This window comes from Canis lupus, chromosome 6, assembly GCF_048164855.1.
Source record: "Canis lupus baileyi chromosome 6, mCanLup2.hap1, whole genome shotgun sequence".
NCBI classification, from domain to species: Eukaryota; Metazoa; Chordata; class Mammalia; order Carnivora; family Canidae; genus Canis; species Canis lupus.
In genome coordinates, this window is record NC_132843.1 from 65,166,011 (window position 1) to 65,180,555 (window position 14,545).

The following is a 14,545-nucleotide window of genomic DNA, read 5'->3' on the forward strand; positions in this document are numbered from 1 at the left end:
TAACAAAAAATGTTTTGTATTTACCACAAAGACTCTCTGGACAAGACCCTTTTAACTGCTTGAGCAGTGGTTTACCACTTACAGCTTGATAGTATTTTTGTCTGAAGAGTGAAGGAGGATGAAAAAAAGAATTCTTAATGTTATTACCCATACCTATGACTTCAGGTCTTGCCTGCTGACAAACCTGAGTTATAAACAATGGCTAAGAAGGGAGAGGGTGAGGAGACAGGCAAAAATGGGTGAAGGGGAGTGGGAGATACAGGCTTCCAGTTATTGAATGAATAAATCACAAGGGTGAAAGGTACACCCCAAAGAATATAGTCAATTGTATTGTAAAAGTGTTATATGGTGACGGATGGCAGTTACACTTGTGGGAAGCACAGCATAATGTATAGAGTTGTTGAATCACTATGTTGTACACCTGAAACTAATGTAACATCAGTTATCAACAATACTCAAAAACAAACACCTCTCACCCCCCCCACCACCCCTAAATGGTAATAAGACTTTCTGTGGAGATTTGGGCTGATACTAACATTTCCCCACAATCACCTTCCCTTTCTGGTTCGTAAAATTTAGTGCCACCAGAAAGATTTTACAGATCATCTAACCCTTAAAAATTTTAGTAGTAAGTTACTATTACAAAATAATATTAACAATGATAATAGCTAACATTTACTGAGAGCTTACCATGTACCAAAGCACTGTTCTCAGTATTTTACATTATTAACTCATTTAGTTCTCAAATCCTGTGGGTTAGGTATTATCTATCTTCCTCTTTCAACTGAAGAAACAAAGTTAAGCAACTTGATCTCACTTTACAAAATGGGGAAAGAGGTCTACAAGAGTGTAAATATTTAGGTTTACGTGATATAATAGGTATAAATGGTATTAAAATCCAGGTCTCAATTTTTTTTTTTTTTTTTTTTTCTAACTAGGGTCTATGCCTAGCAGGAGCTCAACATGATGGGGCTTGAACTCACAACTCTTGAGATTGAGACTTGAGCTAACATTAAAAGTTGGCTGCTTAACCAACTGAGCCACTCAGGGGCCCTCAGTTCTCTACATTTCTAATTCACTTCTTGGCTATTCACTGTTCATGATGAAAATTCATGGAACAATTTACAGATGATTCCAACACTGCTGGCAAGACACTTAAGTCAGCTTAAATAAAGTTTACATAAATGCAGATAGCAAAAAGAAAAAAAAGCATATAGTGTTATCTGTTTCTTATCCTACAGAAAAAAGAACAAAAATCTTTACTATGGGTTCATGCCATTACTAATTAGTAGGTGATTTTCACTAAGATGTTCAAGTACAGCACTTGTTTCTTCAGTTCAAAGGACAATCTAGGGCAGCCTGGGTGGCTCCGCGGTTTAGTGCTGCCTTCCGCCCAGGGCATAACCCTGGAGACCCGGGATCGAGTCCCATGTCGGGCTCCCTGCATAGAACCTGCTTCTCCCTCTGCCTGTGTCCCTGCCTCTTTCTCGCTCTGTGATCTTAAAAAAAAAAAAATTTCAAAGGGCAATCTAACCTTTAAAAAGTAGGTATCTTCCAAATGTTGCAGCCAGTCTCCTGAGCTAACTTCTGATGCTCAAATAAACCCACATTTACAATTTACCAGGGAGCCATTTAAGTTACCAGGACAAAAACAAGTCAAAGTTTCCTTGGTTTCTCTTCAGTGCATTATATACACATTTGGCCACCTAAATTAAATCTGTCCCGCAATTCTTTATTGTGATAAATATACACATGTAGAAAAGCCCTAACTCTATCTTATAGTTAATCAGTTAAAGCTAATGCACACACATAGATCTTCAGAAACATATAACTATGCATCTTATTAAACCTGGAGTTCAGGGCAGCCTGAGTGGCTCAGTGGTTTAGTGCCTGCCTTTGGCCCAGGGGGTGATCCTGGAGTCCCGGGATTAAGTCCCACATCAGGCTCCCTGCATGGAGCCTGCTTCTCCCTCTGCCTGTGTCTCTGCCTCTCTCTCTCTGTGTCTCTCATGAATAAATAAATAAAATATTAAAAAATAAATAAATAAATAAATAAATAAACAAACAAACCAACCTGGAGTTCAGAGATAAGGATATTTTTTTTAAATCAACAAGTCCCAACCACAAACATTCCCCAAAAGGCATACAGTATTTTTTAAAGTACAATAAGTTAACCATTCTGTAAGTATCAGTAATCCTAAAGTGACCTATGTGGAGCCAAAATAATGATTTGTAGTAAGCAGGAAACAGTATCAAACATGCAAATCACTGACAATCTCATTCTTGGACAATCTTGTTTTTTAAGCCAAGTATCTATCCTCCAATATATGTAACCAAAAGCATTTATGTGCTGAGTTTGTTAAGTTCATAGTGGGTAGAGTGGGGGGATATATTCTATGAAGGGGTAAAAAAACAAATCTGTAATCTTGATTCAAGAATTGGTCTTACCTCTCAAAACGAGCTCGGCTACAGAGGTGAAAGCAGAATCCAGGCCGCACGCGGCCAGCTCGTCCTTTCCGCTGCTCAAGGTTTGTTTTGGATGCCCATACTGTAGCGTAGTTGGTCATATTGTTGTGAGCAGTGAACAGCTTCACTTTCTGCCTAAATAGGAAACAGTGGCTAATTCTAAGATTCACATGTATCACCAGTACATAACTATGGTATTTCCACTAGAGGATGGATACTTTTCAGGTAGCTATGCTGACATGAAGCCTGAGCAACAGCACGAAGAATGGTCAACCTCCTAAGAAGCAGTTACAACACGTCTGTGCCACTTACCAGCTGGACAGGTCCTGGACAAGTTACTAACCTTTCTGTGCCTCATTTTCCTCATCTGAAAATGGCTAACATACTCTTACTGACCTCATAGGGTTTTTATTTATAAACATTAAGTGAGTTAATAAATGGAAAGCATTCAAATAGGATTTAGCACATATATTTAAGTAATCAGTAATTACTCAAGCAAAATTTATTTCAAAATTTTGTATAACCTCCAGCATATCTATGATCTAAAAGTTAGGTGATAAACCTGAGTATGTGGCACTTCTGATGACCTCACCAACCAGTGCTCACACAGTTCTGCTGAACCCCTAAGGCAACCTCAGAATCCTTCAAAGTTCCACATAGGCAGCTGGCACTAAATGACTGGAATTGGCACAGAAGAGCTGCCTGCTACTCACCATTCCTATAGTGGGCACTGGTAGATCTTTCTCAATTACCCCGGGAGGCTGAGGTACTATGTAGAAAGACACAGGGCACAAGCTGGCCAGACAGAACAAAGTTTTGACTTTTCTGTCCTCTCTGTGTATCAATTACCATGTAATTGTGTACTTTTTATCCCTACATAATGCATCCGTGTGTATTTCCCCGGCTCATTGCTTTATCGAATATGAATCCTTTTAATTCTTGAGTGAATGTCCCATAGGTGGGATATTTGTCATAAGATAAATATTGATCATCTTTATACACTGAACAGTATACCACAATATGGCTGTGATCAATGGAAACACCCAATGAGAAATGAGCAAATATCCACGAACAAGAGCAGTGGGAAAGCTCAAAAGTTAGTGCTAAGCTTGGTCACTTTCAACACCAAGTATTAGTAATTAGCCTATAACCAAGTATATATAGTCACAGTATTATAGACACTACAGAACACAGGATTTCAAAAAAAAAGGTGTGATTTTTGAATGGAACATTCTAAAGATTTATTCTAGGCAAATAGGTTCCTTGGAAACTTACTTGCAAGAGTCAATGACATAAACAACATCATTTATGGTAATGCTAGTCTCAGCAATATTTGTGGACAAAATAACCTGTGAAGACATATTAAGAAAAATTATACCTCAGAAAATATTTTCCTCTTACACACTTAAAAGAATCATTTGCTCATGTAACAAATGATGAGAATTCCAGGAGCATTAAAAAAAATTCACCCACTGCCTAATAAAAAACTTACTTATTACTATTAGTAAGCTCAGAAAGAGAAGACCCTTTCTTTCCCTCCTCAATTTAGATGAATTACAATTTTGAGGGAGGTAGCTCTCTGAAGGCCTCTAATACCTGTTTAATATCAATGTAACTTCTAACCCCGTAAGTGTAAATGTTTATACTTACCTTGGTAACTCCCGCTGGTACTGGGTCAAATACTTTGCGCTGTTCCTCTCGAGGAATCTGAGAATGCAGAGGTAGAATCTGATACCTGTGGCTTCCTATAACAATAAGAAAAGGTTAAGGCCAAAAAATAATAGTCTATTTGAAAACTGCTCTACATTATGCACATTTTAATTCAAATATTGACACAACACTACATTTTTTCACATGCTGCCTAGGGCACAAGCAAAAATACTCATACCAAAATCTGGATTCATCTCCAAATGCTTCTGCATAGTATAAATCAAATTCCAGCCAGGCAGAAAAACCAACACAGCTCCAGGAACATTAAGGGTCTCAATGTACTTAAGTAGAGCTTCAATGAGTTCAAAAGGAGTTTCCTTTTCATTCAACTGAGCCATGCTCATCTTTGTCTCTGGACCATATTCATCACCACAGATCAGGTTGCAATTTGCCTGCAAATAAATAGGAAGACATATTTTGAATTGTTTTAATTACTACAGTTCACGAGCTGTCTCTAGATTTGTTCTTAACATTCAAATAACACCTAATGCTCTTATTAATTCTGCTGATTAGTCATATCTGGCATATAGAAGAAACAATTTCCAAAAATGTAGAACCTACTACATGTTGAGATACTGAATTTTTCTCACGACCAGTATTTCCCATAAGCAATGTCTAAAATTCAAGCACAAACTCTTAAATTTGACTCTGAAACTTCTAATGGCTTCTTCTACCAAGTCCATTTCTCTTATGACCATACTCCACTGGTTTCTCAAAAATATTCTAATTAATGAACTGCTCCTATAAATCCTGCCTGTGTATCAATTAACTGCTTTATCTATACACAAAACCTGTGTAATTCCCAAGTTCATCACATACCAAATTTTAATTCTATTTTTTTTCTTTTAAAGATTTTATTTATTCATGAGAGACACAGAGAGAGAGAGAGAGGCAGAGACACAGGTAGAGGGAGAAGCAGGCTCCATGCAGGGAGCCCGATGTGGGACTTGATCCCGGGAATCCAGGATCATGCCCTCGGCCGAAGGCAGGCACTAAACTGCTGAGCCACCCAGGTGTCCCAAGTCCTTTAATTCTTAAATCACTGTCCTGTTGGCAGCTTCATTTGATCATCTATTTCCAAAATAATGTGGTCTGTATTTTCTAAAAAGTCTGCCTTAGGGGCAGCCCAGGTGGCTTAATGGTTTGGCGCTGCCTTCGGTCCAGGACGTGATCCTGGAGACTCGGGGTCGAGTCTCACGTCGGGCCTTCTGCGTGGAGCCTGCTTCTCCCTCTGCCTGTGTCTCTGCCTCTGTGTCTCTCTCATGAATAAATAAAATCTTTAATAACTAACTAAATAATAAAAACATGCCAGGTTCTTTCCTATCAAATTTTGCATTGCTGTTTCATGGTCTGTTCAAATTTCCATATATAAGATGTCTTTTTATATTATTATTGGTCCACATCTCAAAATAAGTGTCATTTTCCTTTATGGTCTTCTTAGGAAATCCCTCATGACTCCCTGGTTTAATACTCTCCATCTGATGCCACCACTACACAGGCTCTATAATCTAGGAGGGGAACTGCTGTTTCGAAAACTTTATTGTACATATCATTCAAGTGGAGATTTTGTTAAAATGTACAGTGATACAGTAGATCTAGGGTGGAGCATAAAATTTTACTTTTCTACCAGCTTGTTAGGTACTGTGACCCATGGAAAACAAACCCTTGTAAAATTGGGAATTATTTCTAACCACATGTGGCCTTTAAACATCTCTTTCTTCCTTTTTCTTTTGACTTTTATCTAGAGAGGATTTAACTTGTAATATGAAAAAAGCTTATCACCCGACATGGAATCCTTTGGAGTAAAATATATCAATTAAAAAAAGACATGAGGGATCCCTGGGTGGCGCAGCGGTTTGGCGCCTGCCTTTGGCCCAGGGCACGATCCTGGAGATCCGGGATCGAATCCCACGTCAGGCTCCCGGTGCATGGAGCCTGCTTCTCCCTCTGCCTGTGTCTCTGCCTCTCTCTCTCTCACTGTGTGCCTATCATGAATAAATAAAAATTAAAAAAAAAAAAAAAAGACATGATAGTCACTTTTTAAAGAAGTTTTTTAAAAAAGATTTTACTTATTTATTCAGAAGAGACATAGAGGGGCAGAGACATAGGCAGAGGGAGAAGCAGGCTTCCTGCAGGGAACCTGATGCAGGACTAGATCCCAGGACCCCGGGATCACGATCTGAGTGAAAGGAAGAGGCCGCTCAACCACTGAGCCACCCAGGTGCCCAAGAAAGTTTTCTATAATGCTAACTCACTGCATGTTTTTACTAAAATCATTGTTTGTGATAATATCAATTTGTCACTAATGAAAATTTTCAATGAAGATTCACTTACATCATCATCCTCACCACCATCGTCTTCTTTATCTTTCTTCTTTTTGTCCTTTGGTGGAGGAATAAAGTGGGTCATCTGAATACAGTCTTCCAAAAAATATTCTGCCAAGACAATCCAGTAGGTAAATATCATTCAAAACTCAAAATTACCTTAAAACCCTTCAATCTGATTCTTCATAAATAGCAAAAAATTCCAGTCATAATAAAAAACCCTTTTTTCCAAACTCAGTGTTCCAATAACTTGGACTTTGAAAGAAGGTGAGATATTTCTCCTACATGGTCCCCCTAAGCCAGATAGGGTACCCTCTGTATACAACACTCAATCATTTGTGGAATGTCTACAAGGTATACACTATGTATACACTGTATACACTATGCCAATATACTACTCCCAAGGTATGGCAGTTAGGCAAGGAAAGAATGTGTATATGGTAACATACTGTAACCCATCCTTCCTCTATCAGGATGCACACATAAAATGGGTTCCTTTTAGTTACTACTATAAAAAAGGACATCAGCAAAGCTGGAATATCTGATCAATTTTATTCCTGTGTTTCTCTGCTGGGCCCAGAAATGTCTCATAATCTATAAACAATACTCCTCTATATGCAAAGAGCCCCACAAAGTGCTACTCATCACATTATATCAAGGGTACACACAACCAATACGACTCATCACTGATGACGTTAAACTTGTTCACTTGAGGTAGTGACTGTCAAGTTACTCCAAGTTACTGCAAATAGTATATACTAGAGTATACAAACATACTCCAAGTCACTGTGAAGTTATTATTGTTTCTCTCTTTCCATACTTTACTCTGTGGAAGCAAATCATTAATTAAACACAAGACACTCCAGAACAGGGAGGTAAGCCTCACTCTTCTGAGGTATGAGGGAGAATATCTACATAATTTTTTTGAAATTATTCCATATGAGAGATCTGTATTACCCATTTATTTATTCAACCACCATATAGACTCATGGGTATTTATTTTATCCCTAGGGTTATAGTCCAGTACTGTGTTTATTTTTGCTCAAATTATTCCAGCTCTTTCAGGTTGGCTCCTGTGTCCATCTCCATCACTGTGGTCAGCAGACAGAGCTAAGAAATATACACATGCACTCTCACCCATGTATTCATACATATCTGTAATGATTTCTGTATCTATTCCCTGGTATTGGAACTTGGACTTCTTACTGACGTTTCCACATGTAATTGTATACCACATGGTTCATTCAAGCTTTCCCTCCTATTTACCTACAGCCTCTCAATCCAACAGTAAACCTGGCTCCCCCATCTGCCATCCACTTATTTTATCAATCTCAATATACATGTAAACAGTTTTAAAACTGTCAACCTATACCCTCACAAGATACAACTCACAAGATACAACTGCAGTTGGCTTTTACTATACAGCTAAAGCTGACCTTACTTCTGAATTTCAAAAATAGCACCCTCATGTAGCCAATATTTATAATTTCATATGCACACAGCGAATTTTTTAGCTCATTTTCATGTCCTCAATTTGACTGCTAGATAGAATCAATTTTTTTAACCAAGCTATTAAATTAAATGACTGTCCTTAAAAAATGGTGAAGGTAAAATATTTTGAAGAAAGTAAAGGAATAGGCCGCCTGGGTAGTTTAGTCACTTAAGTGTCCTATTCTTGGTTTTGGTTCAGGTCATTATCCTTGGGGGAGATCAAGCCCTCCGTCCTTAGGCTCTTAAGGCTCCACGCTCAGTGGGGAGCATGCTTCTCCTAGCCCCCTGCTCTCTCTCTAAAGTAAATAAGAAGAAAAAAAAAAAAAAAAGAAAGTAAAAAAGCTCAAAAATACCCTTATCAGAAATACTTATCGTGAAACACTCATCTTAATGTCATTTTAAAACATGCCTGCTCCAACTCTAAGAAAGATTCTCTTAAAATTTGACTCTGGCTGCTTAAACTTTTTAGTAGTATTTCCCATAAACATCTACATGCTATTATGATTTACACCTGACAGTATGTAATTCTGAAAGTTATCTTTAGCAGTAAGGAAAAGGCAAGAAAACTATTGGATATGCCTACTCCTCAAGTAGTGAATGAAACTTGTTCTTGTTCCTCAGACTATACTCATTACTGCTGGACCAAAAAGCCTGAGAATGCTATAATGTATTTGATATTCTACTCTGGCCTGTATTTTAAATATCTTTTGAACTATGACTCCAACCTCCGGGATTAAGAAAATCCAAACATAATGGAATAAAAGTTGTTCACCTTCCCATTCCACCTCCAAACTATTTACCTTGAACAGGATAAGTTCTCCCATAAACTTCAATGATGGGGCAATTGAAGAAATATTCACAGAACATACTGGTGTCAATAGTAGCAGACATGAGAACAATGCGAACTTCAGGATAAGCCTGAACCACGTCACGCAACACTACCAAGAGGAAGTCAGTCTATTAAAATACAAATGAAAAAATTGCGTTAAGAAATTCATGCTAATCAACAACTAAGAGATTTCTTGTGTTAGATTTCACATCAGTGAAATTCAGCGAAATTCTTTGGTGGCTTGCAGAAGTAGAAGATAAAGCGTTATGGTGGGATTCAATAGTATTTTTAAGAACAGCTGTAGCCTAACAGCTATGGGAATTAGAAATAAGTGCTATTTGGGTAGGAGAAGGGAAGAAAAAATAAATTAATGACAGCAAAGAATTCATCTCAAAATTTTCATTGAACTTTATTATTTGTACATATACATACTTTAGGAAAGAGGGAAAAGTCATGATAAGCCAAGACGCAGTTATCCGATCACCTGCAAAACTAATCTCTAAAATGTTGAAAAGGTCTTATTTCTGGACAGTGCTGTCTAGATGCTTATTCATATTTTTTACTTAAGATTTTTTAAATTGCTTTGGCACTTAAGTCCTTATCTATCTGGAAATGATTTTTGTATCTGGACAGACGGCAAGGATACAAATGCAACTATTTCCTTACGATGACCCTTTGTTTACAGCTCAATTTATTGAAGAACCTATTCACCTTTCCCAATGACCCAACATGTATCACCCTCTTATACCAAAGCTCCATTCAACACATCACCTATTTCTACACTCTGAATAATTCAATGCTCAAACTGTCAATCCATGTACTATTTCAATTATTATGATTTTGAATTAAGTCCTGATATCTGTCAAGCCAAGACAATACATTCTGCTCTTCTCTAGAAACCCTGGTTATTTTTGGCCATAAATCATCTCCATACATATTCATAATCACCTTACTAAAAGTCTATGAAAAATTCTGATGGGAATTTGATTAGACCTGCATTCAAACTGGCTCAACTTGGGGAGAATTAACATCTACAGGATTGACTTATTCTTAAGTATTTGACATTCTGATTATTGCAATAGGATCTTTTGAGTGGTTTCCTAGCTGTTTTTTTTTTTTTATAATACATAAAACACAACTACTGACTTCATGAAATAAATTCTAGTTTCTTCCTAATTTGTCATGATTATAATTAATATTGGAAAAGATCAGAGCTGCAAACATCCAAAAAGACATTACTAATCATATTGAATTTATAACTTACAAAATTTATCCCAGAGAAATATCCAGTTCAAAGAAAAACTAATTATTACAATTCTGTGAATGATTCAATCATCAACTGTTCAGTTACTGAATTACACTACCTCTCACTGTAATGATACTTAATGAGAGGACTTTATTTTCAGAATTCTGGGCTAAAAAAGAAAAAAAGGTTTATCTGCTTGCTAAAAACAAGTGTCTATTATCTTAGTGACTGAAGTTCCTGATTTTGATAGAAGATGTAAAAAGTGGGAAAAGGGAAAGAAAACATTCTGTTTTGATTTTTTTTTAAATTCAGAATATTAGGAGTTTGCTATTAACTTTCAATTTACTTACATTTATGTCCCTTTCGTGTATTTCATCTACAATTACGTGACTGATTCCTCGAATGCCTGCTTCTAATTTTCTTAGGAGCACACCTGTAAAAAGAAATGAGCCCACTTACTGGGGTTGCATTTAAAAGTGCAAAGAAACAAACTTCTAGACAATTAACTATGCTTCGGTTAATATAACCCCAGCATCATTTTAGGGAAGAAATAGTAACCTGTTGTTATTATTAAAAAGGTAACAGCGTGCTCTGAAACACATTTGAAATAGAGTATTAAAAGACATAACTCTAGTAACTTAAGCAGATTTTATCTTCTCTAAGCTGCAACAACCAATGGGTAACATCATGCTCTCATCATGAGAGAAAGTGCCAAAAGTTCTACTGAAATTAGAATTCTGAGACTGGCTCCTTGCCTTTTTATTTCTTGCCACTCTGCACCGTTACCAAGTTTCTTCATAAATAATATTATATAAATCCCAAGTGAAAGAACAAAATAAAACATACTACTGACCGACAGTACAAAACATTATACTGGCATAAGGACGAGGAAGGACAGACTCAAATCGAACGCTATAGCCACAGCTTTTCCCAGGTTCTTCTCCTCTCTCATAGGCAACTCGCTCAGCCACAGAAACTGCACTTATTCTCCTGGGCTGAGACAAGAAAAAAGAAAGTGATTCAAGACACAAAATTAGTTACACTTATTAGGGTTATTAAATTACTATAGTAAATCTGTCCTACTTCCAGCTCGTCAATTAACACCAACAATAGTAACGATCTTTTTAAGCAAGCTCTATAATTTATTAGAATACATCAAAACAAAAAAAACCTACCACTTAATTCTATGGTACAGTCTTAAAGAGTTTTTCATTTTGTATATAAAATAATTCTTACATTTTTATAGAAAATAAACTCTTCACCATTGGCCAAAACTCTTAATATTCAGAGTAATTTTCCAATAAACAGATTATGTATTGGGAGCTTGTTCTTATAACTGCCTACCAAAGTAAAGGCATGTGTTTAAAAAATTATTTAACTGAGCTGTATAGGTATTAGGAAGGTTAGCTCCTTCTTTGCCATACCTACTATGGCCACCTTTCATTTAATCATTTTATTAACTCATAAAGTAACTCTTCATGAATATTTATATAGGTGCTATAGATAGTGCTAGAGACAGAAAATTGAATGAAATCACTCTTGTTCTTGATGAGCTTACATAGCGAGGAAAATAGAGGACATAATAATATGTCCTAAAGGTAAAGATACAGAGGTAGATGGAGATTTATAAACACTGAATGTTAAGTTGCCTTGTATTTGATTTTGTAAAAAGTTCTTGATAACAGGTTGTACTTTAGTTCCTTGCTTAGAGAAAACTTTTCTGAGTTTCATAATTAAATACCAATGTTATTCCAGGTTAGGACATGACTAATTAGGAAATCTAAGATGAATAATAATCTTTAAAGAAAAAAAAAAGTCCAAAACAAAACCTCAGTGACTTCACTAAAGGTGTTAATTATCTTTAAATCAAAATAAGACATGATCTATTCATTTCCATAACCCTAATTTAAGAGTCCTTTAGGGAAGGGATTAAAAGATACCCCCTTGAACATGATGTTGGGTTTTCCCGAGCTTATTTTTTTCGTTTTTTGTACCTTGACTTGCCGAGTTACGCTAGCTTTTACTACTGACCTGTACTCTGCACCTAACTATGAATAAGTGTTACATGAAGAATTGAGCTCTGTATCCTTTAAGAGTTTGACTATATACTTACATCAGGAAATGTAAAAATGATATTCCACAAAAGGTACAAAAATACATGGTTTTCTGGGACCTTTTAAGTTCACAGCTTTCTATAGTCAGGTAAATTCTTGACCCCATTATTGTCTCCTTATTCCATTTTTGTCTTTCCTAAAGTTTTCAACATTCCTACTAAATAGATGGCTTCTAGAAGAACTTCAAATCTATTAGGTTATTTGACTCTTCAGAGGAAGTTACTACTGGGTACTCAGGGGTTGCTTTTATCTCCTTGGGGCTACTTTCAGGTCTACTATCTCTATATTTCCAGCCTTCTAAAATAACCATGGATAGCAGATAGCATATTCCCTAAGCAGTACTTACTACAGTTCTTAAGTATATGGCCTCCAAATACAATGGTCTTAAGAGACTCAAGAAAGGGGCACTAACTAGGTGGCTCAGTTAAGCATCTGCCTTCAGCTCAGGTCATGATCTCAGGGTTCTGGAATCGAGCCCCACGTCAGGCGGGAGCCTGCCTCACTTCTCCCTCTGCAACTTCCCCTGCTTGGGGCACTCTGTCAAATAAATAAAAATCTTAAAAAAAAAAAAAAAAAAAAAAAAAAGAGAGAGAGACTCAAGAAAGCCATCCATGGGAGAGGTTAAAAATTAACATAAGAGGTTCTGAAACCATCTTCAGAAGCACTACGGGCCACATTTCCTTGAATATGCACACAAATCAGTATCAAGATGACTATTCATTCAAACAGCTAAAGAAACAAATGACTCTGCAATCTTCTTCCCATATTTTTTGTACGCTTCTCTGACTTTTCAGCTTCTAGTATCCTTAACAGCTCTGATTTTAAAACAAAAAACCCCTTTAGCTACATACTGAAGAGAAACATTTCTTTTATTCATAAATAATTTGATGGGATTTTTCCTAAGGTGAGTATAGAGCCAAGTGCATTAAGAGTTAAAATATAGGGGCAGCCCAGGTGGCTCAGCGGTTTAGTGCTGCCTTCAGCCCAGGACATGATCCCGGTTGGGCTCCCTGCATGGAGCCTGCTTCTCCCTCTGCCTACGTCTCTGCCTCTCTCTTCTCCGTGTCTCTCATGAATAAATAAATGGAATATTAAAAAAAAAAGTTAAAATATGTATATCATCTGACCCAAAAATTCCATGTTTGTGAATTTATTTCAATGGAATAATCAAAGGAATACATAAAGATTTAGGTGCAAGTATGTTCATCTCAGTATATATAATACCAAAATGTTAGAAACAGTCTTTAAAAATCTCCATCCTTTAAGAATAACAGCATGTGCATAAGACGGAAAATTATTTTTAAAGATTTTACTTGTCAGACAAAGAAAGAGAGAGCACACAGAAGTGGGGGTAGGAGGGAGTGAAGGGAGGGCAAGCAGAGGCAGAATCAGACTACCCAGTAAACAAGGAGCCTGATGCAGGACTCAATCCTGGACCCTGGGATCACCCTTGAGCCAAAGGCAGACATTCAACCACTAAGTCACCCAGGCTCCCACAAATGGAAATTTTCAAGCATAAGTTAAGTGACCATCTATAATAAACATTCCACCCAGAGAAAAAGATGGAATAATTCTCCAAAGCATCTTTCAACTTTATGATTCTATCACTTTATGAAAGAATATAAATAAAAGAGGACTAATAGAAGTGAAAGCTGTGTTCTTATGCAAAGAAGCAGAATACCATTCTGTAACTCATTAACATTTGTTATAGCCTATATATTAAAACCTGTGCATTTCACAGATAAAACCAGTGGAAATGACCAAATTATTTGGAAAAGGACACAACCTAGTGAAAGTTAAAAAGTGTTTATACAAAAGCCATTTTTGGCTAGATCAACTAACTTGGCTTTGATATCTATTAGATGGCTAGTGAAAAAAACAGCTTCTCACTTCAACAGGAAATGACTTTTATTCTACTCATGACATGTGATCAACTTCTGAGTGAGAAGACAAGTTTTCAGCTCATCTGCTGAATTCTGCATCTCTTCCTATATGACTGAACTGTTTTTTGAGATGAAAAGGGTGAGTGGCAGTAAGGAAGGAGGGCAGAGCAGAGTTCAAGATTCCTCTTCTAAACAATACACCTTCCTGAAAAATATACCTCCTATAAGACAGGTAAACATTAAGAGCAAAGATATTAACAAAACAAACAAAAAACAACAAAACAAAGACCAAGGACATTTTATTGGTCACAGTACTGGGTGCTGGAAATTTCACTATCAGGCAAAGGATTCATAGCCAGTTTTGGGAATGGGAAGGGCAAACATTTTTTTAAAGATTTTTAATTTTTTTATTCATGAGAGATACAGAGAGAGAGAGAGAGAGAGAGAGAGAGGCAGAGACACAGGCAGAGGGAGAAGCAGGC

At 36.8% G+C, this 14,545-nt stretch overlaps 1 protein-coding gene across 2 annotated transcripts in view; it reads right to left on the bottom strand.

Annotated features, from left to right (window-relative positions):
• Positions 1-14,545, bottom strand: part of DHX9 (DExH-box helicase 9) — a 58,820-nt gene that overhangs the window by 7,740 nt on the left and 36,535 nt on the right. For both annotated transcript variants that reach the window (XM_072830960.1, XM_072830961.1), the window contains 8 exons: positions 10,920-11,061; positions 10,417-10,499; positions 8,792-8,948; positions 6,511-6,611; positions 4,355-4,568; positions 4,117-4,211; positions 3,742-3,815; positions 2,449-2,601 (listed from right to left, as the gene is read on the bottom strand). In XM_072830960.1, coding sequence (XP_072687061.1) covers positions 2,449-2,601; positions 3,742-3,815; positions 4,117-4,211; positions 4,355-4,568; positions 6,511-6,611; positions 8,792-8,948; positions 10,417-10,499; positions 10,920-11,061 — 1,019 coding nt within the window. The remainder of the gene's footprint in view (positions 1-2,448; positions 2,602-3,741; positions 3,816-4,116; positions 4,212-4,354; positions 4,569-6,510; positions 6,612-8,791; positions 8,949-10,416; positions 10,500-10,919; positions 11,062-14,545) is intronic.